Source organism: Moschus berezovskii, chromosome X, assembly GCF_049115385.1.
Source record: "Moschus berezovskii isolate FMDL1 chromosome X, NW_MosBer_1.0, whole genome shotgun sequence".
NCBI lineage: Eukaryota > Metazoa > Chordata > Mammalia > Artiodactyla > Moschidae > Moschus > Moschus berezovskii.
In genome coordinates this window covers 30,758,864-30,784,544 of record NC_142488.1, presented here as the reverse complement: position 1 = coordinate 30,784,544, position 25,681 = coordinate 30,758,864, and the positions used below count along the sequence as shown (strand labels likewise).

Sequence of the window (25,681 nt, the reverse complement as noted above, 5' to 3'; positions counted from 1 at the left end):
AGACTCATTAAATATTCTTCAACATAGCTTTAAATTTTAAAAGGCATAATCGTAGAAATGGATACCTGGAAGCATGCTTTATTTAATTGGGTATATTTCTTATTTCAGTTTGGGAAGCAGCACATAGAAAACCTCTTCAGTGACCTACAGGATGGGAGACGCCTCCTAGACCTTCTCGAAGGCCTGACAGGGCAAAAACTGGTATGTGACTTAAAATATTTATAAAAGCTTCACATTAACCTCAGAAGAATTTAAGACCAGAAACAAGCTCATCATAGTTTTATGAGATCTAGTAAACTTCGTTAATTTACTAATTACTGATTTAGGTAGCAATATAGGACCTATTTCTGAATAAAACAACCTTGCAATATTATTTTTACTTTGGCATGTTCTATCATATGCAGAACAAGAAGGTGAAATTTGTAGTAATAGATATTATTCTCTACTATTACTTGGTATCTTTGTTATTGAATGTGTTTTAATAAGGCTTTTATACCTAATGACCATTTAAGTTTAACTGTTTTTAGTCTTTTTTCTTTTCATCTTCCATTTTTATTAAAATATAATTGACATATAGCACTGTACATGTTTAAAGTGTACAGCATAATAATTTGACTTACATACTTACATCATGAAATGATTACCATGAGTTTAATGAATGTCCATCATGTCATATAGACAAACTTAAAGAAGTAGGAAAATTCTATTTTTCCTTTTCCTTGTGATAAGAGCTCTTAGGATATAAGAACACTTAACATGAAATATGGAAAATGGGGAGTTGCAGATCAATAGATGTAGAACTTCAATCATGCAAGATGAATAAATTCCAGAGATACACTGTGCAATATAGTACCTATAGTTAATGCTATTGTATTGTTCAGTTAAAATTGTTTTAGGAAGATAGATCTCATTTTAGGAGTAAATACTGCAGGCATCACAATGGCAAGCTTTCTAAACCTCCACAACTGAATGAGTTAATTCATATATTGTATATATTGCATATTACATAATTGTAATACACTATATAAATGTTAGTTTAAAAATGATAGGGCAAGGTAAGACTTTGGGGATTGAGGGTAAGGTTTAAAGAACTGAAGATGATTGAGGTTTTGAGCTTCAGTGACTGAGACAATTAAGGTAATATTGACAGAAATAGTTTCCTTTAAGCCTATTTGGCATTATAGAATTTTGTAGGCTCAAATCTCTTTTAAACTTTCCTAAAAATTGTGGGAATTAACTCATTTATATTCCTAGCAAATGTCTTTATGCATGCTGATGTTTCTCATGGTGGTCATTCAACTGGACTGTAGAATGAAGGAGAGATTAAATTGCTTTTTCGAAAGAAAAAAAAATGTTATCAGTTTTCTTGAGGAGTGGTTGATTCATGCTAAGAAATTCCTGTGACAAGGGAAATTAACCCAAAGCACTTAAATTCATTATATTAATGCCTCACAGCCTGTGATCATTTAAACGATTCCAACTGAAAAGTGAAATGTAGAAATTGTTTCATTTCTGGTAGATTGTCCTTCTCTCCTCCTGGGCAGTCAACATATTTTCATTTTGTTTTCAGCCAAAAGAAAAAGGATCCACAAGAGTTCATGCCCTGAACAATGTCAACAAGGCACTGCAGGTCTTGCAGAAAAATAATGTAAGTGGAGTCCTGGACAGAGTCTGAATACCATGAGACAGCATGCTTAATGTTTGAGTGACAGCTTTGCTCCCAAATACAGAGAAAGCATTTCGGGTTCTCTTGAAATTCAAAGCAGTTAATAATAGCACATGTTCAAGTTCACATGCATCTGCTTGTGGCTGATGTGCTACAGAAAGTAAGTGCATGCAGCCATAGGGAGCAGGGAAAGTTATGAACCACACCTGGTTGGCCACTTTGTCTTGTTTTTAGATTTTACATGATGAGGTTATATTTGGTGGACAGATAAAGTCCTGTTGTGAACTTATCTCCTTACAGCAGTGTTTCTGTGCAGCAAATGGTTTTTACTCAGCAATCCTTATTTTTTATGAATAAAGTGTGTTCACACATGATGATGATTAAGTTTGTTTGAATCAAGCCAGTGTTTCTTAGATGGCACATCCAAATATGAAAGTTACTCAGAAAAAAATCACCAATTCACCTTGTCGTAAGAGTTGCAAATTTGTTTTCTATTCCTGTATCTGATTTGATTTAACTAGGAGAAAATAGGTGTGTGGTATTAGAAAAAGTCAACAATCATATCTAAACAAGTGTGTAGATGAAAGGACTCCTTGTCTCCTCAGAATGACTTTGAGATTCCTCCCCTCTCTCATGACATTGGAGGCAGCCCTCCTTTCTTATTAAATTCCCACAATCTTTCTAATTGACCAATATATTTACCAGGCATTTTTGGTAGCTTCCTAATTATATTATGTCTCTCTTTCAAGGATAAATCCAAATAATTGATTACATACCCTTAAAATAACCATACTGAAAGATTAGTAATGTATCAGTTCAGTTCAGTCTCTCAGTCGTGTCCGACTCTCCGCGACCCCATGAATCACAGCACACCAGGCCTCCCTGTCCATCACCAACTCCCGGAGTTCACTCAAACTCATGTCCACAGAGTCGGTGATGTCATCCAGCCATCTAATTCTCGGTCGTCCCCTTCTCCTCCCGCCCACAACCCTTCCCAGCATCAGAGTCTTTTCCAGTGAGTCAACTTGTCGCATGAGGTGGCCAAATTATTGCAGTTTCAACTTTAGCATCAGTCCTTCCAATGGACACCCAGGATCGATCTCCCTTAGAATGGACTGGTTGGATCTCCTTGCAGTCCAAGGGACTCTCAAGAGTCTTCTCCAACACCACAATTCAAAAGCATCAATTCTTCGGCGATCAGCTTTCTCCCCCAAATATTGCTTAGCTCATCTGGCAGGGAGAGGACGTCTCTCTGGAAACAGAAGTGAAGGCAGTGTAGCAATTGGTCCATTTTTATGAAAGGTTATATTTAACCTATGAAAGTTATTTTACAGAAACACTGTATACTTTTTATTATTTTCCTGCAGTGATTAACTCGTTTCAAATTTTCTTCAGAAAAATGAGATCATCTATGGAATGTTTTCCTTTGTATGAGTCCTATTGTTGAGTTGCTTAGTCATGTCCAACTCTTTGCAACCCCATGACTGTAGCCCATCAGGCTCTTCTGTCCATGGGATTTCCCAGGCAAGAATGCTGGAGTGGATTCCTCCATTTCCTTCTCTAGGGGTTCTTCCCCACCCAGAGATCAAACCTGAGTTTCCTGCATTGGCAGGCAGATTCTTTACCATCTGAGCCATAGTTGATTTCCAATGTCATGTTAATTTCAGTTGTATAGCAGTATGATTCAGTTACAAATATATATATATATATATTTCCATATTCTTATCCATTATGATTTATCACAGGATATTGAATATAATTTCCTGTGCTATCCCAGCAAGTGGGATCTTGTTATTTATCCATTCTGTATACAATAGTTTGCCTCTGCTAATCTCAAACTCCCAATCCTTCCCTTCCCCACCCCTACTCCTATCGGCAACCACCAGTCTGCTCTCTATGTCTGTGAGTCTGTTTCGGTTTCATAGATATGTTCATGAGTCATATTTGAGATTCCACATGTAAATGATATCCTATGGTGTTTGTCTTTCTTTTTCTGACTTTGCTTAGTATGATCATCTCTAGGCCCACCCATGTTGCTGCAAATGGCATCATTTCATCCTATAGAACATTTTGAAAGATCATTATAATTTAAAGTAAGAAAATGTTTTAACAATATTGGGACCTTAAAATGTCTTTTTAAAGTATCGATTCCTTGTATTCTATTACAAAGAACAAAACATGTATATTACCATATGTAAAATAGATGACCAGTGCAAGTTTGATGCATGAAGCAGGGCACTCAAAGCTGGTTCAGTTCAGTTCAGTCACTCAATCATGTCCGACTCTTTGGGACCCCATGGACTATAGCACACCAGGCCTCCCTGTCCATTGTCGACTCCCGGAGTTAACACAAACTCATATCCATTGAGTCGGTGATACCATCCAGCCATCTCATCCTCTGTTGTCCCCTTCTCCTCCTGCCCTCAATCTTTCCCAGCATCAGGGTCTTTTCAAATGAGTCAGTTCTTCCCATCAGGTGGCCAAAGTATTGGAATTTCAGCTTTAGCATCAGTCCTTTATTCAGGACTGATTTCCTTTAGGATGGACTGGTTGGATCTCCTTGCAGTCCAAAGGACTCTCAAGAGTCTCTCCAACCCCACAGTTCAAAAGCATCAATTCTTGGGCACTCAGCTTTCTTTATAGTCCAACTCTCACATCCATGCATGACTACTGCAAAAACCATAGCTTTGACTAGACAGACCTTTGTTGGCAAAGTAATGTCTCTACTTTTTAATATGCTGTCTAGTTTGGTCATAACTTTTCTTCCAAGGCATCTTTCAATTTCATGGCTTCAGTCACCATCTGCAGGGATCCTGGATCCCCAAAAAATAAACTCTGTCACTGTTTCCACTGTTTCCCCATCTATTTGCCATGAAGTGATGGGACCAGATATCATGATCTTAGTTTTCTGAATGTTGCGTTTTCAGCCAACTGTTTCACTCTCCTCTTTCACTTTCACCAAGAGGCTCCTTTAGTTCTTCGCTTTCTGCCATAAGGGTGGTGTCATCTGAATATCTCTGAGGACAACCCAGTAGGATAGGGTGGGGAGGGAGGTGGGAGAGGGGTTCAGTATGGTGGGACACAAGTACACCCATGGCTAGTTCATATCGACATATGGCAAAAATTACCACAATGTTGTAAAATAATTCAGTTCAGTTCAGTCACTCAGTCGTGTCTGACTCTTTGTGACCCCATGAATCACAGCACTCCAGGCCTCCCTGTCCATCACCAACTCCTGGAGTTCACTCAAACTCATGTCCATCAAGTCGGTGATGCCATCCAGCCATCTCATTCTCTGTCGTCCCCTTCTCCTCCTGCCCCCAACGCCTCCCAGCATCAGAGTCTTTTCCAGTGAGTCAACTCGTCGCATGAGGTGGCCAAAGTATTGCAGTTTCAGCTTTAGCATCAGCTAATTAATAAAATAATTAGCCTCCAGTTAAAATAAATAAATTCATTAAAAAAAAGAGCAAGGAAAACAGAAAATTCAAAGAATTATTAGATTTAATCTAGCTGAAGAAATTGATCTCTTCCTAGTAAAAGAATGTCACATTAAAACATAAGCTGTTGGATCTCCTCTAAAGTAGTGGATTAATGTAGCCATAGATTTTTTTTTTATGAGTTTTGTTTTTCACATAGTGATTATATATTATAAATCTGGTGGGGTTCTATACATATTATAATTATTAAGTTCACAGTTTTCAGTATAGGACCAGAAGAAATTCTGGCAATAATATAGAAAAACCATAAAATAAAATCTCTGTGACTTTGGGAATAACCAAATGTTTCTTAGGTATGAAGCCCAAGGCACAATTCAAAAACAAAAAAGTTAACTTGAACTTCATCAAAATATGAGTTGTTCTTATATTCTGGATATGAGTCCTTTGGATTAAAATTCTAACTTTATGTTTTGATAAAGAGCAGTCCTTCATTTTAACATAGTTCATTTTTATGTTTCCATTTTATAATTGTGTGTCCTATTTATGAAACATTTCCCTACCAAAAGACATGATGGTATTACCTTTTGTTGTAATCCATATGAGCTTTATTTTACCATCTGGATTTGGATCTGTATTTCACCTGGAAATCATTATTGTATATGGTAAGGGGAATGGGTTAAAATTCAGGGTTTTTTTTCTTTTTTCACTTAGAATCTAAATGACAATATCATTCATTAAAAAGAATGTTGCTTGCCTATTGTTTTCCATTTCTAAATATATAAAAATTTTTTCAATATGTAGTTTCATTTCTGGACTTAAAATCACTTCCATTGTTATATTTGTCTATGCATCATGAATACCATGCCATGTGCAATACTGTAGCTTTTTAAAATTATTCTTTAACAGATTTATTGAAATATAATTTACAAAAATTATATAGATTTAAGTTGTACATCTTGATTATTTTTAGGACCTTACTTAATCCTGCTGCCTCCAATATCTATTAAGGCATAGTTGACAAATAAAATTTGCATATATTTAAGGTATACAAAGTGAAAATTATTGAATCTTGAGTTTATAGAATTCTACATTCAAAGTATATAATGAATTATATAGATAGGTAATAATAATCTCAGTCACTCAGTCATGTCCGATTCTTTGCAGCCCCATGAACTGTAGCCCACTAGACTTCTCTGCCCATTGATTTTCCAGGCAAGAATACTGGAGTGGGTTGCCATTTCTTACTCCAGGAATTCTTCAGTTTTATAATGCACCTTGTTATCTGGCGAACTGAATTTTACCACTTTTTTTCTTATTCAATATTTTCTTAACGATATTGTCCCTTTGTATTTCTGGGTTCATTTTACAATCATCTTTTTTAATTTCCAAAGTAACTTTATTTTGAATACAATCAATACTGAGTTAAGTCTAGATCAGCTTGGAAAGGATTGACACCTTTACATTGTTGAATATATTAAATATACCTATGATTCTTTAAATTTTAGAGAATGAGAAACAAATCCAGTGGGGGAAAAAATGGGCAAGAAACTTGAACAGGAACTTCACAAAAGAGGATGTTCAGAAATTCAAAAATAATATGAAAGTTTTTAACCTCAGGAATAATTGGGGAAATTAAAATTTCAATGAGATATTGATACAAACTCACAAAAATGGTTGAAATTAGACTCATAATTCTGAGTGTATATGAGGGTTTGGAATAAATTAAACTCTCACAACTAACTGGTAAAAATGTAATTCAGACAGCCATTGAAAATAGTTTGGCATTATATACTAAATGGAATGAAAATGTGCAATTCTTATGACACAATATTTAATTCCTTAGCATATAACAGAGCTACATTTCTATCTTTGCCAAAAAATTTATATATATATAATATTTTCATATATAAAAAGTGTTCATAACAGCTTCATTTGTAATAGCCAAAATTAGAATGAAAATGAACAAATGATAGTGACACACAGTGGTAGAGTTTCATTGCTAAGCTGCATTCGACTCTTGTGACTCCATGGACTGTAGCCTACCATGCTCCTCTGTTCATGGTATTTCCCAGGCAAAAATACTGGAGTGGATTGCCATTTCCTTCTGCAGGGGATCTTCTCAACCCTGGGTCTGAACCCTAGTCTCCTGCATTGCAGGTGGTCTCCTGCTTTGGCAGGCAGATTTACCACTGTGCTGTCTGGGAACCCAGACACATTGTATGTAAGATAAGTCAATTTCCTGACAGTGATTGGAGCAAACTAAGTGAGACACAAAATATACCTGTAATATACTATAATGTATTTTAAATTTAAAAGGCAATGGCAAGCCACTCCAGTACTCTTGCCTAGAAAATCCCATGGACGAAGGATCCTGGTGGGCTGCAGTCCATGGGGTCGCTACGAGTCAGACATGACTGAGCGACTTCACTTTCACTTTTCACTTTCACACATTGGAGAAGGAAATGGCAACCCACTCCAATGTTCTTGCCTGGTGAATCCCAGGGACGGGGGAGCCTGGTGGGCTGCTGTCTATGGGGTCACATAGAGTTGGACACTACTGAAGTGACTTAGCAGCAGCAGCATTTTAAATTTAAAAAACGGGCAGAATGTTTCACAAGTTTAAAAGTAGAAAGAGTGCTTAGATTTTAGAATGCAGGGTGGAATCATCAGAAGTGTTGAAGATATCCCATGTTTTGACCAGGTGGTTATTAAACAGTTGCATTTGCTTTGAGAAAATTAATCAAGGTGTACACTTAAGTATATTTTATGTATGTAGGCTATCTATTTTTTAAGTGTAAAAAGAGGAATGTAGGAAAGGAAAGTAAACCTGATCTTGCAACCTTCCAAAGTCTAAATTATGGCCATGTTTATCAATCTGACCATATATCCTGTATCTTATCATGAAATTGTTTAATAAAATATGATAAGTGAATATGCAAAATTAGAATATGATTAATGCAATATATAGATCTTTTTTCAGAAACCTATATTTCTTACTGAAAACAGAAAATCTTAAATGAATTTAACAAAATAGAAAATCTTGAGAAAATTCCAATGTTTTAGCAGGGGAAGACCCCCAAATGAGGATTAAGTTGGACAAGGAGTCCTTCAAAAGCAAATTTCCACAAAGCTCCCATTTGAGTCAAGGCCCTAGTGGGGTATGGTATATAGTTGAGGTCTCTGAATTAAAGGACAGAATCTCAAGTAAAACATTCTCCAGTGTGAACGAAAACCTAGAGTGAAATAAACTTTACCTGAGTTAGCCCCAGGCCAAAAGACACAGAAGATTAATGCTTAAAAGTAAATGTATTATCATTTTATATTTCCCATTATTTTGTAATAAAATAAGGTACAAAAGAAATGGAAAATATTCCAAGGGACACGATATTTAACCTCTGATTATTACCTTAAAATATAAACACAGTTAAATTGAAGAGACTGTTCAAGTGCACAACTGTTCTCCTAAAACTGGCCTTGAATATTCTATACCAGATGACTAAATGATTCTGGTGTGGGATGTAAGGAAATCAGCATATTAAGTAAAGTGGTAGATAAAACTATTACAAATTTTCTTTTAAAAATCACAAATTCTCAAATTGGGAGACATAGATTGGAGGTTTTGAGTAGTCATATCTTCAACAAAATAAAGTTAGTATATTTACATTCAATATATTATTTATTGAGTGTCTACTGAATATCAGGTTCCAAATAGTAGGAACCCTACAGTCAGTGATCAGAACAAAAAGTATCATTTATGCCATGGAGTTTAGATTCACATACCAGAGGACATTAAATGTGTGTGTGTGTGTGTGTGTAATGTATGTAATGATAAGTAAGTGAATGAAGAAGAGAAAAACAGAATAGTATGTTTGGGAAGACCTTTGATTAGATTGTCTTATGGATAGAAATCGGAAGGAAGTAGTGGAGTGAGCCAGGGATTATCTGTAGAGTATGGTGCAGACAGTGGAATAAAAAGACCTAGAGGAGAAAAAGCATTTGGAAATAGGACTTAATAGGTAGAGAGGGCTGAGTGTGGAAAACAATATGGTAAGAAGGGGACCAGAGTGGTAGCAGGATGGGGCTGGGAAGAGGCAAACATGGGGAGCCATGGTTAGGTTTTGAATTTAGTTCTAAATGAGATGACAGTTCAGTTCAGTTCAGTTCAATTCAGTCACTCAGTTGTGTCCGACTCTCTGCGACCCCATGAATCACAGCACACCAGGCATCCCTGTCCATCACCAAATCCCGGAGTTCACTCAAACTCATGTCCACAGAGTCGGTCATGCCATCCAGCCATCTCATTCTCTGTCTACCCATCTCCTCCCGCCCCCAATCCCTCCCAGCATCAGAGTCTTTTCCAGTGAGTCAACTCATCGCATGAGGTGGCCAAAGTATTGCAGTTTCAGCTTCAGCATCAGTCCTTCCAATGAACACCCAGGATTGATCTCCTTTAGAATGGACTGGTTGGATCTCCTTGCAGTCCAAGGGACTCTCAAGAGTCTTCTCCAGCACCACAGTTCAAAAGCATCAATTCGTCGGCGATCAGCTTTCTTCACAGTCCAACTCTCACATCCATACATGACCACGGGAAAAACCATAGCCTTGACTAGACGGACCTTTGTTGGCAAAGTAATGTCTCTGCTTTTTAATATACTATCTACTACTACTACTACTACTACTACTAAGTAGCATCAGTCGTGTCCGACTCTGTGCGACCCCATAGACAGCAGCCCACCAGGCTCCCCCGTCCCTGGGATTCTCCAGGCAAGAACACTGGAGTGGGTTGCCATTTCCTTCTCCAATGTGTGAAAGTGAAAAGTGAAAGTGAAGTCGCTCAGTGGTGTCTGACTCTTCGCGACCCCATGGACTGCAGCCCACCAGGCTCCTCCGCCCATGGGATTCTCCAGGCAAGAGTACTGGAGTGGGGTGCCATCGCCTTCTCCGAATATACTATCTAGGTTGGTCATAACTTTCCTTCCAAGGAGTAAGCATCTTTTAATTTCATGTCTGCAATCAGCATCTGCAGTGATTTTGGAGCCCAAAAAAATAAAGTCTGACACTGTTTCCACTGTTTTTCCATCTATTTCCCATGAAGTGATGGGACCAGATGCCATGATCTTTGTTTTCTGAATGTTGAGCTTCAAGCCCACCTTTTCACTCTCCTCTTTCACTTTCATCAAGAGGCTTTTGAGTTCCTCTTCACTTTTTGCCATAAGGATGGTGTCATCTGCATATCTGAGGTTATTGATATTTCTCCTGGCAATCTTGATTCCAGCTTGTGCTTCTTCCAGCCCATTGTTCCTCATGATGTACTCTGCATATAAATTAAATAAGCATGGTGACAATATACAGCCTTGACGTACTCCTTTACCTATTTGGAACCAGTCTGTTGTTCCATGTACAGTTCTGACTGTTGCTTCCTGACCTGCATACAGGTTTCTCAAGAGGCAGGTCAGGTGGTCTGGCATTCCCATCTCTTTCAGAATTTTCCACAGTTTATTGTGATCCACACAGTCAAAGGCTTTGGCATAGTCAATGAAGCAGAAATAGATGTTTTTCTGGAACTCTCTTGCTTTCTCCATGATCCAGCGGATGTTGGCAATTTGATCTCTGGTGCCTCTGCCTTTTCTAAAACCTGCTTGAATATCTGGGAGTTCATGGTTCACATATTGCTGAAGCCTGGCTCAGAGAATTTTGAGCATGACTTTACTAGCGTGTGAGATGAGGGCAATTGTGCGGTCGTTTGAGCATTCTTTGGCATTGCCTTTCTTTGTGACCTTTTCCAGTCCTGTGGCCTCTGCTGAGTTTCCCACGTTTGCTGGCATATTGAGTGCAGCACTTTCACAGCATCATCTTTCAGGATTTGAAATAGCTCAACTGGAATTCCTTCACCTCCACTAGCTTTGTTCGTAGTGATGCTTTCTAAGGCCCACTTGACTTCACATTCCAAGATGTCTTGCTCTAGGTCAGATATCACATTATCGAAACTATCTTGGTCGTGAAGATCTTTTTTGTACAGTTCTTCTGTGTATTCTTGCCACCTCTTCTTAATATCTTCTGCTTCTGTTAGGTCCATACCATTTCTGTCCTTTATCGAGCCCATCTTTGCATGAAATGTTCCCTTGGAATCTCTAATTTTCTTGAAGAGATCTCTTGTTTTTGCTATTCTGTTGTTTTCCTCTATTTCTTTGCATTGATCGCTGAAGAAGGCTTTCTTATCTCTCCTTGCTATTCTTTGGAACTCTGCATGCAGATGCTTATATCTTTCCTTTTCTCCTTTGCTTTTCACTTCTCTTCTTTTCACAGCTATTTGTAAGGCCTCCTCAGACAGCCATTTTGCTTTTTTGCATTTCTTTTCCATGGGGATGGTCTTGGTCCCTATCTCCTGTACAATGTCACGAACCTTCATCCAGAGTTCATCAGGCACTCTATCTATCAGATCTAGTCCCTTAAATCTATTTCTCACTTCCACTGTAGAATCATAAGGGATTTGATTTAGGTCATATCTGAATGGTCTAGTGGTTTTCCCTGCTTTCTTCAATTTCAATCTGAATTTGTCAATAAGGTGTTCATGATCTGAGCCACAGTCAGCTCCTGGTCTTGTTTTTGCTAACTGTATAGAGCTTCTCCATCTTTGGCTGCAAAGAATATAATCAATCTGATTTCGGTGTTGACCATCTGGTGATGTCCATGTGTAGAGTCTTCTCTTGTGTTGTTGGAAGAAGGTGTTTAACTAAGCATAAAAAGGCTATTATAAATTATGTAGGTAATAAAGCAAGTTATTTTAAAAGTCAGAGATAGGAATATTAATAAAGAAAAACTTACAAGTATTAAAAAAATCATTTTTTGCCAAGGAAGTTAAAGATCAATAATTAAAATATAATACAACTTGCTGGATGATAGAAATACTGCTAAAACCATAAAGAAAAATGATAGAAATGCATTTTTATCCAGTGCCTTTAATTCACCATTGTCAGATTACAGCACAGTTAGCAGCAAAGAAAACATTTGAGAATACAAATAACATTAAAAAACTGTAAATTTAATAGTGATTTTCTACTATTTCTATTGGCACTTCCTGGCATAGATGATTCTGTAAAATGTGTGAATTATGTATACTTCTCTCCCATAAAGTTGGGTTTTCAAGGAAAACAATAGTTTATAATTTAATTTAAATGAACCAAATCAAAATCTGAGCTTTGAGATAAGCATTGAGAAAATTCTAACTTTGTCATTACTAGGAATAATCTTCCCTATCCCTATACATCAGTAGACCTATGTGGTGCCTTTTATAGGGAGGAAGAAAAGCCTCTCAGTTTTAGTCTATTGAATTATCCATTGATAGAGTCACCATCCCAGTGTATCACTAACAGTCTTGGATTGAATCAGCCTATGCTAAGACAAAGTTGAAGAGACTGTAATAAAAGTGATGTAAACAGAAATTTGGGCAGAATTAAAGGAACCAACAATGAATGGTGAAGTACACAGAACCTAGCCTCAGTTACTAGACTTTATTACCCCTAAACTCAAAGAGACAAAAGGATAGAGCCTTAAACCAATGAAAGCTCAAACCTCAGGAGCAGGCCCATTGGATAGCAAGTGCAACTATAGATACCTTAAGAATGCAGTTACTCTCAAATCATGGCCTGCTGGAGGAGCTGGGAGAATCGATACCTTGGGTTCTCTAGTGTTCTGCCAGTTTTACTCATTAGTTGAACCTAGCCAGAAGCCAGAGAGTAGGAAATCCTGGATGATAGACTCATCCCATACCGGGTGCATGTGTGCATTCTAAGTCGCTTCAGTTATGTCTGACTCTTTGTGACCCCATGGACTGTAGCCCACCAGTGGGTCATCTCCCCAAAAAAGACAAAGTATGAAAAATGTGGGAGGGGGAGCAGAGAAAACCTAGCTCTCCAGATAGCTGTTTTTTTTCCTCTGATCAAAAGAAGACTTGAAAATTCCTATTAATGATGTCAAGAGCCCTAATATATTAGAAGGTAGTGAAAATGCCATTAAACACATAAAAAGAAGAACTTTTAAAGTGAATAATCTTTGATAATAATAATGAAGTTGAAATTAATAATCCTTTAAAAACACAATTTGATTAATCTAAAATGTGTAAGAAACCAAGAGTACAAATCCACTTTTGTATAGGAAAAAGCATTCTACGAGAAAACCCATGAGAAACAGCCTTGGTTCTGCTTAGAGGTTCAATTTTTGTCTTTGCTTTTATTTTAATTTAAAAAAAAGTAAAATAAATTAAGTTTTCAACCATTCATGTTACAAAAAATGATCTAAGGAAAGTAGGAAATAAAAGATTTCCTGAAGAAATAAGGAAATCTTATTTCTTATTTCAAGGAAATAAGGAAATTTCCTTGAAGAAATAAAGGGGTTAGAAAGAAGAAACACTAGATAAATTTAAGATCTTAGTTCTTTGTAATAAAATCATGATAGATTAATCTCTTATAAATTTGATCAGAAAAAGAGAAATAAAGCAAACATATGCAATTTAAACACAGAAAATATTAAAAATAAGTAAAAGAGACATAGAAACCAAAAATGTAATCTATACAGAACTATATAATGATTATAAAAAAACAATTAGATTGGATTATATTCTATTTATAAGAATTAAAATAATGGAATATAAAATACCTTCATCAGCCACCAAAGGAACTTAAAGAAATCATAAAACAAAATCAAACAAACCTTTTACAAAGACTTCTGAATCCAGTGAAACCAGTGGTAAGTTCATTCAAAGATTTAAGGAATTGATGATTGCTAATAGAAAATCTTGAGGGGGCCTACTAATTGTACAAATCTGTTTACAAACCTAAGTTTTCAAATCACCTGAAAAAAAATTAGCCTTCCCTTGTTTCTTTTCTTTTCTTTTTTAACTTTTTATTTTATATTGTGGTGTAGCCAATTAACAATGTTGTGATAGTTTCAGGTGAACAGGGAAGGAACTCAGCCATAAATATACCTGTATCCATTCTTCCCCAAACTCCCCTCCCATCCAGGCTGTCACATAACATTGAGTAGAATTCCCTGTGCTATACAGGAGGACCTTGTTGGTTATCCATTTTAAATATAGCAGTGTATGTATGTCCATCCCACACTCCCTAACTGTCCATTCCCCTCATCCTTCTCCCCAATAACCATAAATTTGTTCTCTATGAGTCTCTTTCTGTTTTGTTAGTAAGTTCATTTGTATCATTTATTTTTAGATTCCACCTATGGGGGATGTCATATGATGTTTCTCTTTCTTTGTCTGACTTACTTCACTTAGTATGATAATCTCTGGGTCCATCCATTTTGCTGCAAATTACATTACTTCATTCTTTTAATGGCTGAGTAATATTCCATTGTAGGGCTTCTCTGGTGGCTCAGTGGTAAAGAATCCACCTTCAATGCAGGAGAAAAAAATTTGATCCCCTGGGTCAGGAAGATCTTCCGGAAAAGGAAATGGCAACCCACTCCAGCATTCTTGCCTGGGAAATCCCATTGACAGAGGAGCCTGGCAGGCTACGTTTCTTGGGGTCACAGAAGAGTTGGGCACAACTTGGTGACTAAAACAACAACAATATTCCATTTGTGTATATGTACTACATCTTCTTTACCCATTCCTCTCTTCATAGACATTTAGGTTGCCTCCTTTGTTGTTAAAGGGATATTAGAAATTTCCCTTTGAAAAGAAACTTGTGGTAGTTTCAGAATCTTAGGTCAAGTTCATTTTGTCTCATCCATTCCCCCTCCTCCCCTCAACTTCCCTAATCCTCCCTCCCTTTCCTCTTCCAATCTGGCCTGTTTCTCTGCCATAAATGACTGGTTTTAGTATATTCCTTAGTTCTAAACGAGCAGCTCAACCTGACCCTGTGCTTCTGTTTCATTTCATTTCTTTTCTCTGTCTTGACTTATAATTACTATCCTCACTCAAGTGTCACTCACAGCTTAGCTTTGTAGAGCTCAGATACCACGTTTACCTTCTGCTTTGTATTCTCCTTGGTGTGGCTGTTTTAGCATGAACTTGTCCCTGCTATCAATAATTTATTTGAGAAAACCACTTATTGAGAAGGAAGTACTTCTAAGTGCAGTGATGCCTTTATCACACTATTTGCTGAGAGCAAAGCTCTTTTGTAATAAAGTTGGCTGTGACATAGAAAAGCAAACAAAAGGGAATACAAAATCCTCTGAAGCAGGGGATGACTCTACCAAATGGTTATGCTTGTCTACACATGAAATCAAGATAAAAATGTATCCACAGCTTCCATTTATTTATTTGTAACTTGTTGAAGGTAGAGCAAATCTCAGATAATAGGGAAACATCTCTCTTACTGCCATTCTGTTCTGTTCTGCTCAGTCACTCAGTCGTGTCCGACTCTTTGCGACCCTGTGGACTGTAGCCTACCAGGCTTCTCCATCCATGGGATTCTCCAGGCAAGAATACTGGAGTGGGTTACCATTTCCTTCTCCAGGGGATCTTCCCGACCCAGGGATCGAACCCGGGTCTACCGCATTGGAGGCAGACACGTTAACCTCTGAGCCACCAGTCTGCTCTTGTTGGTGGGTAGCCCCCTTCCCACCCCTTTCCCCAGACATGCTGAATTCAGTTCTGTGGGTCTTTAACCCCATCTTCTCTCAGACATAAAGAAGTATTTAATGGGTGATGTAAACTTGTTTATCAATAGAATTTCTCCCCTTAGATGTAATTAAGTTCCAGCTAGTGAGTTTCCTCTAATAAATATTTTCATTTTTAATCTTTTTATGTAAAGTTGAATAATGATTGATTGTTTTTGCTGGTAAAATAATTTAGCCATTAAAAATCTGGTAGGGAGGTTTAGGGCTTCCCAAGTGGCTCAGTAGTAAAGAATCCACCTGCAATGCAAGAGATATGGGTTCAATACTTGGGTTGAGACGATCCCCTGGACTAGGAAATGACAACTCACTCCAGTATTCTTGCCTGGAGAATCTCATGGACTTGGAGCCTGGTGGGCTACAGTCCATGGGGTTGCAAAGAGTTGGACATGACTTAGTGACTGAACAACCGCAACAATAAGGGAGATTTAACTGACCTTGGTGTTCTAAACTGTTCTCCAGATGCATTATGATACCTGTATTACATTCATTGGCTGAGCCCGTTTGTTTCCTCTTCTTCCATCCCAAGATTTCTATGTGTATACTTTATGAATCCCAATGACTTTTTGAAGTCATGAAATGAACTCTATCATTATTTTAGAGAATCTGACAAAAAAAAATAGGGTTACAGTACACCCTGGGCATATACTGGGACTTAACTGATTTATTATGATTTAATAGTAGCTGACACATTGTAGATCTCAAAATTATGTTCACTACTTTCATCAGTTTTCTACGACAAAGTGGCACAGTTTTACCAAGTGATTTAAAATATGCATGGTGAGATAGAACAAAAAATAAGGTCATTATTGTACATTATTAAACCACAAATCCAAAATGAGTACTTAAAATTCCTAGGGTAAAATTTCAACTGTCAACTATGTTCAAATATTCAATTAATCACATCATTGAAAATTGTCACTGAACTAGATTGAATGGTTGTCAAATGTTACCGATCTGAAAAATTATACAGTGTTCACTCATCCTGGCACATGATCTTAGACAAAGGGGATTCTAAATTGTTGTTTAAAAGTAGTATTTTGTGTGTCTTCTAAGTATTCAGAAACTTAAATAGCCATATAATATATATGTTGAGGTACGTTAGAACATAATATCTTTGACCGAATATAAACTACTTCCATTTATTACTCATAAAATCCAGAGTTCAGATATAAATTCCAAATATTTAAGTTAATTTATGTTCAGTTCACTTCAGTCGCTCAGTCATGTCCAACTCTTTGCGACCCCATGAATCACAGCACACCAGGCCTCCCTGTCCATCACCAACTCCCGGAGTTCACTCAAACTCATGTCCATTGAGTCGGTGATGCCATCCAGCCATCTCATCCTCTGTTGTCCCCTTCTCCTCCTGCCCCTAATCCCTCCCAGCATCAGGATCTTTTCCAATAAGTCAACTCTTTGCATGAGGTGGCCAAAGTATTGGAATTTCAGTTTTAGCATCAGTCCTTCCAATGAACACCCAGGACTGATCGCATTTAGGATGGACTGGTTGGACCTCCTTGCAGTCCAAGGGACTCTCAAGAGTCTTCTCCAGCACCACAGTTCAAAAGCATCAATTCTTCGGTGCTCAGCTTTTGTTAGATACATGTTATTTCTTATATTAAAATTTCAGTACACATGGTAGGCCTATTAGACATTTGCACCATATATATATTCATTACAAGGATCCAGAAGTATAACCATTAACCCTGTCATTCACTCACTAGAGGGTCTTTGTCAAGTGATTTCATGACTTTGGTACCAGTTTGTCATTTATCATATATGCTAATAAAAATAATTCTATACTTATTTCAAACTATTCTTCTGTGGGACATAAAAATACACACAAGCATATCTTATAATCTTTAAATCCGTTTTCTGATGCTATATGGAGTTATCCCTCTTAAACTGAATCTAGTTGTCCCTGAAAATAATTTCATAAGGTAAATTGTTTACATTTCCCCACCTTCATACATTTCTTGCATCAAGGGAAAATAGTATATTCCTTACATATTCAACTTAAAATTGAGGTAATAATTTACTTTGATTTGTACACATGGAGATCTTTTGTGATAATAGTACTATGGCTACAAATTATATTAAAATTAAACATTTTTCTCATTATAATGAATATTACCATAGGTCTTAAAATTTTTTGCTGTTGCTATTGTCAGTTTGTTTTTTCTTGAAATCAGTATACATGGCTCAAAACTAGAAAGCTCTGACTACATAGGGTCATTAAAGTGGCATTCTGTATTGCCAGGTATAAGATAAATATAGTATTTATAAAAATTCAAGTTAAATAATATTATATTGAAAGTATATATGTCTTTTTTATTATTCTATGTTATGAAATTATTTTTGAGGACAGTGTTATTAAAGGCATCATCTCAAATGATGTCCTCTAGTATGTAATATTCCATCTGGGAAATTTGCCTTAGTTTAGTTTTAAGAGCTACTTTGATAAAAGTTAAGTTCTATATCTAATATGCAGTAAGACTACCTACATTGAATTACACTCTGAATAAAAGAAAAACAAAAACAATATTATCACATTGAGAACTCTAAACATTTCCATTTTACAGATAGGGCAGGCCCAGAGGCCCCATGGCTATCAAGAGGCAGGGGATATTAACAAGTGGGGGTTTAGCGGTCATGGGAGGCTTCAACAGTACATGAACCATGAACTTTCAGATATTCAAGCTGGATTTAGAAAAGGCAGAGGAACCAGAGATAAAATTGCCAATATCCACTGGATCATCAAAAAAGCAAGAGAGTTCCAGAAAAATATCTACTTCTGCTTTATTGACTATGCCAAAGCCTTTGACTGTGTGGACCACAACAAACTGTGAAAAATTCTTAAAGAGATGAGAATACCAGACCACCTGACCTGTCTCTTGATAAATCTGTATGCAGGATAGGAAGCAACAATTAGAGCTGGACATGGAACAATAGACTGGTTCCAGATAGGGAAAGGAGTACAGTACGTCAAGGCTCTATATTGTCACCCTGATTATTTAACTTATATGCAGAGTACATCGGAGAAGGCAATGGCAAGCCACTCCAGTACTATTGCCTAGAAAATCCCATGGATGGAGGAGCCTGGTAGGCTGCAGTCCGTGGGGTCGCAAAGGGTCGGACATGACTGAGCGACTTCACTTTCACTTTTCACTTTCACACATTGGAGAAGGAAATGGCAACCCACTCCAGTGTTCTTGCCTGGAGAATCCCAGGGAAGGGGGAGCCTGGTGGGCTTCCGTCTATGGGGTCACACAGAGTAGGACACGACTGAAGTGACTTAGCAGCAGCAGCAGCAGCATATAGTACATCATGAGGAACGCTGGGCTGGAATAAGCAGAAGCTGGAATCAAGATTGCCAGAAGAAATATCAATAACCTCAGATATGCAGATGACACCACCCTTATGGCAGAAAGAAAAGAAGAACTAAAGAGCCTCTTGATGAAAGTGAAAGAGGAGAGTGAAAAAGTTGGCTTAAAACTCAACATTCAGAAAACGAAGTTCATGGCATCTGGTTCCATCACTTCATGGGAAATAGATGGGGAAACAGTGGAAACAATGAGAGACTTTATTTTTGGGGAGCTCCAAAATCACTTCAGGTGGAGATTGCAGCCATGAAATTAAAAGACGTTTGCTCCTTGGAAGAAAAGTTTTGACCAATGTAGACAGCATATTAAAAAGCAGAGACATTACTTTGCCAACAAAGGACCGTCTAGTCAAAGCTATGGTTTTTGCAGCAGTCATGTATGGATGTGAGAGTTGGACTGTAAAGAAAGCTGAGCACTGAAGAATTGATGCTTTTGAACTGTGGTGTTGGAGAAGACGCTTGAGAGTCCCTTGGACTGTAAAGAGTTCCAACCAGTCCATCCTAAAGGAAATCAGTCCTGAATATTCATTGGAAGGACTGATGCTGAAGCTGAAACTCCAATAATTTGGCTGCCTGAAGTGAAGAACTGACTCATTTGAAAAGACCCTGATACTGGGAAAGGTTGAAGGCAGGAGGAGAAGGGGATTACAGAGGATGAGATGGTTGGATGGTATCACCGACTCGATGGACATGAGTTTGAGTAAACTCCAGGAGTTGGTGATGGACAGGGAGGCTTGGTGTGCTGCCGTCAATGGGGTTGCAAAGAGTTGGACAGGACTGAGCGACTGAACTGAACTGAGGCTTCTGACAAAATGGCCACACCCACTGAACTGGTCTTGGCCTGGAAATCCTGCACCTGGAGAGCCATTCCTCTAAAACTCTTAAGACTTTGAGGCTGAGAATTCTCACTAAAATGGCCATTAATTAAGGATCTATTGACCAGAATGTTTTATCAACTGAGTCCTTTGCGTGTTTGTGTGTTTGTGTGTGGAAGAATATTAACAACAAAGTTTTTAAGTAGAGCAGTTTTACTTCCTTCTGTCATGCAAATGCTTGCAATCTGTAAGGAAGGATTTAGTTTTTAAATTTTATTTATTTTTAATTGAAGGCTGATTGCTTTGCAATATTTTGTTAGTTTCTGCCATACACCAACGTGAACCAGCCATAGGTGTATATATGTTCCCTCCCTTTTGAACCTCCCTCCCACTGCCCACCTCATAAAGAAAAAAAAGACTACCCGCATTGAAATTTTTATTGTGCTATATTCATTTTAGTTTTCTTTAACCACTTTAATGTTTATGTTTTCTTAACATGAGAGTTTAAAAGTTGGCTGCTTGAAGTCTTTTGTGTCAAAGAGGCAATGTATAAACAAAAACACGGTTCTGTTAAGAGTTACCTTGAGATTTATGGTTATCATAAACACATCCAAAATAGAAATTTTTAACTCATTTCACTAATCTTTAAGGACTTTTATCAAACAGTCCGTTTTTTAGTCTATCTTTGTTTTTAACACTTAATATGTGGCATATAGTGGATTGGAAAGAAGGACTGATGCTGAAGCTAAAGCTCCAATACTTTGGCCACCTGATGCAACGAGCTGACTCGTTGGAAAAGACCCTGATGCTGGGAAAGATTGAGGGTAGGAGGAGAAGGGGACCTCAGAGGAGGAGATGTGTGGATTCATTGACTCAATGAACATGTGTTTGAGCAAACTCCAGGAGATAGTGAAAGGACAGGGGAGCCTGGTGTGTTACAGTCCATGGAGTCACAGAGTTGGACACGACTTAGTGACTGAATAATAACAACAATAAGGTGGATGGTGAAAAATATTTAATGAATGACTAATGGAAAAGAGTGAAGGCAAAAGGAGAAGTGGGGTGGCAGAGGGTGATTTGGTTAGATAGTAACACCAACTTAATGGGCATTAATTTGAGCAAACTCTGGGAGATAATGGAGGACAAACATTCCATGAGGTCACAAAGATTTGGACATGACTTAGTGACTGAACAGCAAAAACAAGAATATGTAAAACTTAGACTTTGAAGTTAGGGGTAGTATCTTTATAGTGAGTTCACAGAACTAAGTCTTATGATGTATTCTAGGTCACAATGTGGTTTTTGAAAGGTATTTTCCAATGCAAATCTTCTATATTTGTTTAAAATAAAAAACAACCTTTGGAATGTGGAGATATGATAGGGGAGAAAAAATCCTGCCAGGTGAGAGCCAAAACCACAATGGCAAATGCAAGCCACTCTTTATGTTGTATATATTGAACTATTCATCATTTAATAATAAAAGATTCAATACATGCATCTTTCAATGGAAAAGTAGGTATGATTTATGCCCATAAGTCTTAAAATTGTATATAAAGCTTAAACACAGTATCAAAGTACATGCTGCAGGGCAGTGAAACTCTTTTGCTTTTTCTGCATTTTTGATCTTTTTAATGCGTTATATTTGTAAGGATTACATAAATACTTGAAGAATTTCTCTTGAACATGGAGAAGTCTCTTCAGCTTGACTACATGATGGCAGATATTTTATAAAAGACACTTGACACATTTTTAAAAGCAAATCCTTTTTGTATAGAGTGTTGGAAAGAAACTTTCAGTTATAAACAGTTTATGAGAAGGAAATGTATGGATCTGAAAGAACCAAATATATAGAGGGTAGAAGTGCCAGTAAGATGTCTAAGTATCAGGAAGAATGTTTATATGATAAATCCCAATGCGTGGTTTTCCCCTAAATGATAATTATTGTTTAAGATTCTGGTCAAAGAAATCCACTCAAACTTTTCAAGATGATATTTTATGGTTCCTTTCATAATCTTATCATTCTATGTGAAGTTATTTTCTAAGATTTAATTTGCAGCATTTCTCAGTTATTTAAACTCACATACCAAGACTGATAAGTACAAAGACTGCTTACCCTTATGCTGTACCCCATGCCTAATGAAAATAAATGTTCAGCCTATATTTTGCATATTAAGGAACAAAAGTGACTCCTCCTTAGGATAAAGCTTGAAACCTGGAGTGATTTGGAAGAACCATTTCTTTGAAATATGGTTTCTTAACCCTGAGCTAATATCAATTGGCGGAATGATACAAGATGTGTTTTCATCAGTACCTATAGTTATGAAATGCCCTTTTCAGTGGTTGTCTAAAAAAGCAAGAAGTGGCAGATATCATTTATTGCAAAGATGATGTTTCCTTTATTGAATGAGATATAACTTTCTATCACATCCATGTTAGGAATGCAAATGCCTATATTATTTACAAACTACAACTAGAAAAGCATCTCCCTGCTACCACCAAAATTTCTAGCATGTAAAATCTTGTAAGAGATTTTGAACTTTGAACTTTGTCAGATATATCACAGGAAGGTCACTCCCTTGCATTTATTTATCTTTTTTTCTTGTCTTTTACCTTCCATTCTATGCTGGAAAGTTCTATTTTCATTTTTTGACATGAATATTGCAATTATTTTTTATGTCAAATGTCCCTCATTCTAAAGTCACTATTAATCACTTTGTGTTCACTGAACTCATTCTGCTATTCTTCCCGTAAAGCTAATTAAAAAGAATATAAACTTGTCCAGGTCAATAATCTCCTTTCACTAAAATGTCACATTTTAGATTCACTTTAAATCTTATGGTTTTTGTAAGTATTCTTAAATCTTAAATATATCAATATTATATATATAAATTATTTCAATATAACCACCAGCAGTTCAGTTCAGTCACTCAGTCGTGTATGACTCTTTGGACTCCATGGACTTCAGCACTCCAGGCCTCCCTGTCCATCACCAACTCCCAGAGTTTACTCAAACTCATGTGCATTGAGTCGGTGATGCCATTCAACCATCTCATCCTTTGTTGTCCCCTTCTCCTCCTGCCTTCAATCTTTCCCAGCATCAGGGTCTTTTCAAATGTGTCAGTTCTTCACATCAGGTGGCAAAAGTATTGGAATTTCAGCTTTAGCATCAGTCCTTCCAATGAATCTTCAGGACTGATTTTCTTTACGATGGACTGGTTGGATCTCCTTGCAGTCCAAGGGACTCTCAAGCATCTTCTCCAACACCACAGTTCAAAAGCACCAATACTTTGGTGCTCAGCTTTCTTTATAGTCCAACTCTCACATCCATACATGACTGCTGCAAAAACCATAGCTTTGACTAGACGGTCCTTTGTTGGCAAAGTAATGTCTCTGCTTTTTAATATGCTGTCTAGGTTGGTCAAAACTTTTCTTCCAAGGTGCAAACGTCTTTTAATTTCATGGCTGCAGTCTCCATCTGCAGTGATTTTGGAGCCCCCCCAAAATAAAGTCTCTCACTGTTTCCACTGTTTCCCCATCTATTTGCCATGAAGTGATGGGACCAGATGCCATGATCTTCGTTTTCTGAATGCTGAGTTTTAAGCCAACTTTTTCACTCTCCTCTTTCACTTTCATCAAGAGGCTCTTTAGTTCTTCTTTTCTTTCTGCCATAAGGGTGGTGTCATCTGCATATCTGAGGTTATTGATATTTCTTCTGGCAATCTTGATTCCAACTTGTGCTTCATTCAACCCAGTGTTTCTCTTGATGTACTCTGCATATAAGTTAAATCAGCTGGGTGACAATATACAGCCTTTCCCTATTTGGAACCAGTCTGTTGTTCCATGTCCAGTTCCAATTGTTGCTTCCTGAGCTGCATACAGATTTCTCAAGAGGCAGGTCAGGTGGTCTGGTATTCCCATCTCTTTCAGAATTTTTCACAGTTTGTTGTGATCCACACAGTCAAAGGCTTTGGCATAGTCAATAAAGCAGAAGTAGATATTTTTTCTGGGACTCTCTTGCATTTTTGATGATCCAGTCGATATTGGCAATTTTATCTCTGGTTCCTCTGCCTTTTCTAAATCCAGCTTGAACATCTGGAAGTTCACCGTTCACATACTGTTGAAGCCTGGCTTGGAGAATTTTGAGCATTATTTAACTAGCATGTGAGATGAGTGCAATTTTGCGGTAGTTATAACCACCATGGGCTATCTAAATTTAGCTTGTAGAAAATATCACAATGCTAAATTGCATCCAAGCCTTGAAGGGATTGGGCATAAAACAAAACCTGGGATAAAACAAACATTATTCTCTTGAATAAACAATGGAAGAGAATTGTTCCTCATGCCCCATGGTTAGTAACCTGATTTAGGAGGTATAACACCAGGAAGTAACAGTACTCTCTGAAATACTTATATGTTAATCACAGAATTACTCAATATACCTTTTTGTTAAAAATCAGATATTTCAGTCTAAGTACTAGTGTGGGGACAGAATAGGAATCCCCTTTAATTTATGTTCTCACACCTATAAAATTGATAACAACAGCCCATTCTATTCCAAGAGGCAATTCCTTAGGTTGCCTATGTTCATTTATTTTATTTTATACAACCCTGCTCATCCTGACTCAAGGGATGTTTTCCTAAGAGTTCATTTTTAAATATTCTGCTGGAGTCACAATAAGGTTCCATTACATCAAGTCAAATGGTGAGGGAATTCCCTGGTGTTCCATTGGTTAGGACCCTGTGCTTCTGCTGCAAGGGGCTCAGGTTTGGTCCCTGGTCAGGGAACTAAGACCCTCATGCCATGTGGCATGGCCAAAAAAAAGCAAATGGTGAGAATTTTGTCTTCTCCAGAATTATGTTTCAGTAAAACATCATCCACATATAATACTACAAAATTCTGAGCTAGAATATATTACTTTCTGAGTTAAGTCTTCAGACTTAGGCTTAAACAGAAGTTTCTGTTTGCAGGAACTATTCTAAAGCTGATTTCCATATGGAGGTGAACTTGTTCCTACAAAAATTTAATATGTGCTATTTAATTTTCACACATAATATCAATTTTCACACCTATTCATTTGGCATCAGATGCTTTTATTCTGCAAAACAGGGAAACATAACTTTGGGCTTCCTTCATGACCTCAAATTGAATTTCTTGACATCTAGTGCTTGTCACAGCACACACACACACACACACACACACACACACACACTGAATCCATTTATTAGCATATATGTCATATAAATGTTTTTTGTTTTGTTTTGTTTTACAGGCTAGACAGACACATAATCATTTACTTAACATAGATATTAACATGTTTTAATTTTTATTTTCCCTTTTCATAGTTATTAGGAAATTAGATTGACGATCTTCGGAAGATAGGATTCCAGAGCATATGTTAGGAAAAAATATGTGGAAGAAAGAGAGAAGTGATTGAGCAGGACAGTAATGGTTATCTGAGAATAGCTAGAATGATTTATAAAAAAAATATCACTCATAGCTACATGGTAAGAATGAGGCGTTATTAACAATACCAAGCATATGAGAATTTAGAGTCAAAATGGGCTAGCCATTAAAATGGACAAATAAAAGGGATTATTGTTTGGTAAAAGCAATATTCAATAGATCCTGAATAATATGCCAAATGGTTATCACTGCATCACTTGTAAAATTGTAGTTAAATATGCAGTATATGACTCTAAGATGCCCATTTCTTAGAGCTGAGAACTGTGAAAAGGTTGGTTG

General features: G+C 37.2%; 1 protein-coding gene across 6 annotated transcripts in view; it reads left to right on the top strand.

Annotated features, from left to right (window-relative positions):
* DMD (dystrophin) overlaps nt 1-25,681 on the top strand; it is a 2,246,075-nt gene that overhangs the window by 408,534 nt on the left and 1,811,860 nt on the right. For all 6 annotated transcript variants that reach the window (XM_055393453.2, XM_055393450.2, XM_055393451.2 and 3 more), the window contains exons 3-4: nt 109-201; nt 1,571-1,648. In XM_055393453.2, coding sequence (XP_055249428.2) covers nt 109-201; nt 1,571-1,648 — 171 coding nt within the window. The remainder of the gene's footprint in view (nt 1-108; nt 202-1,570; nt 1,649-25,681) is intronic.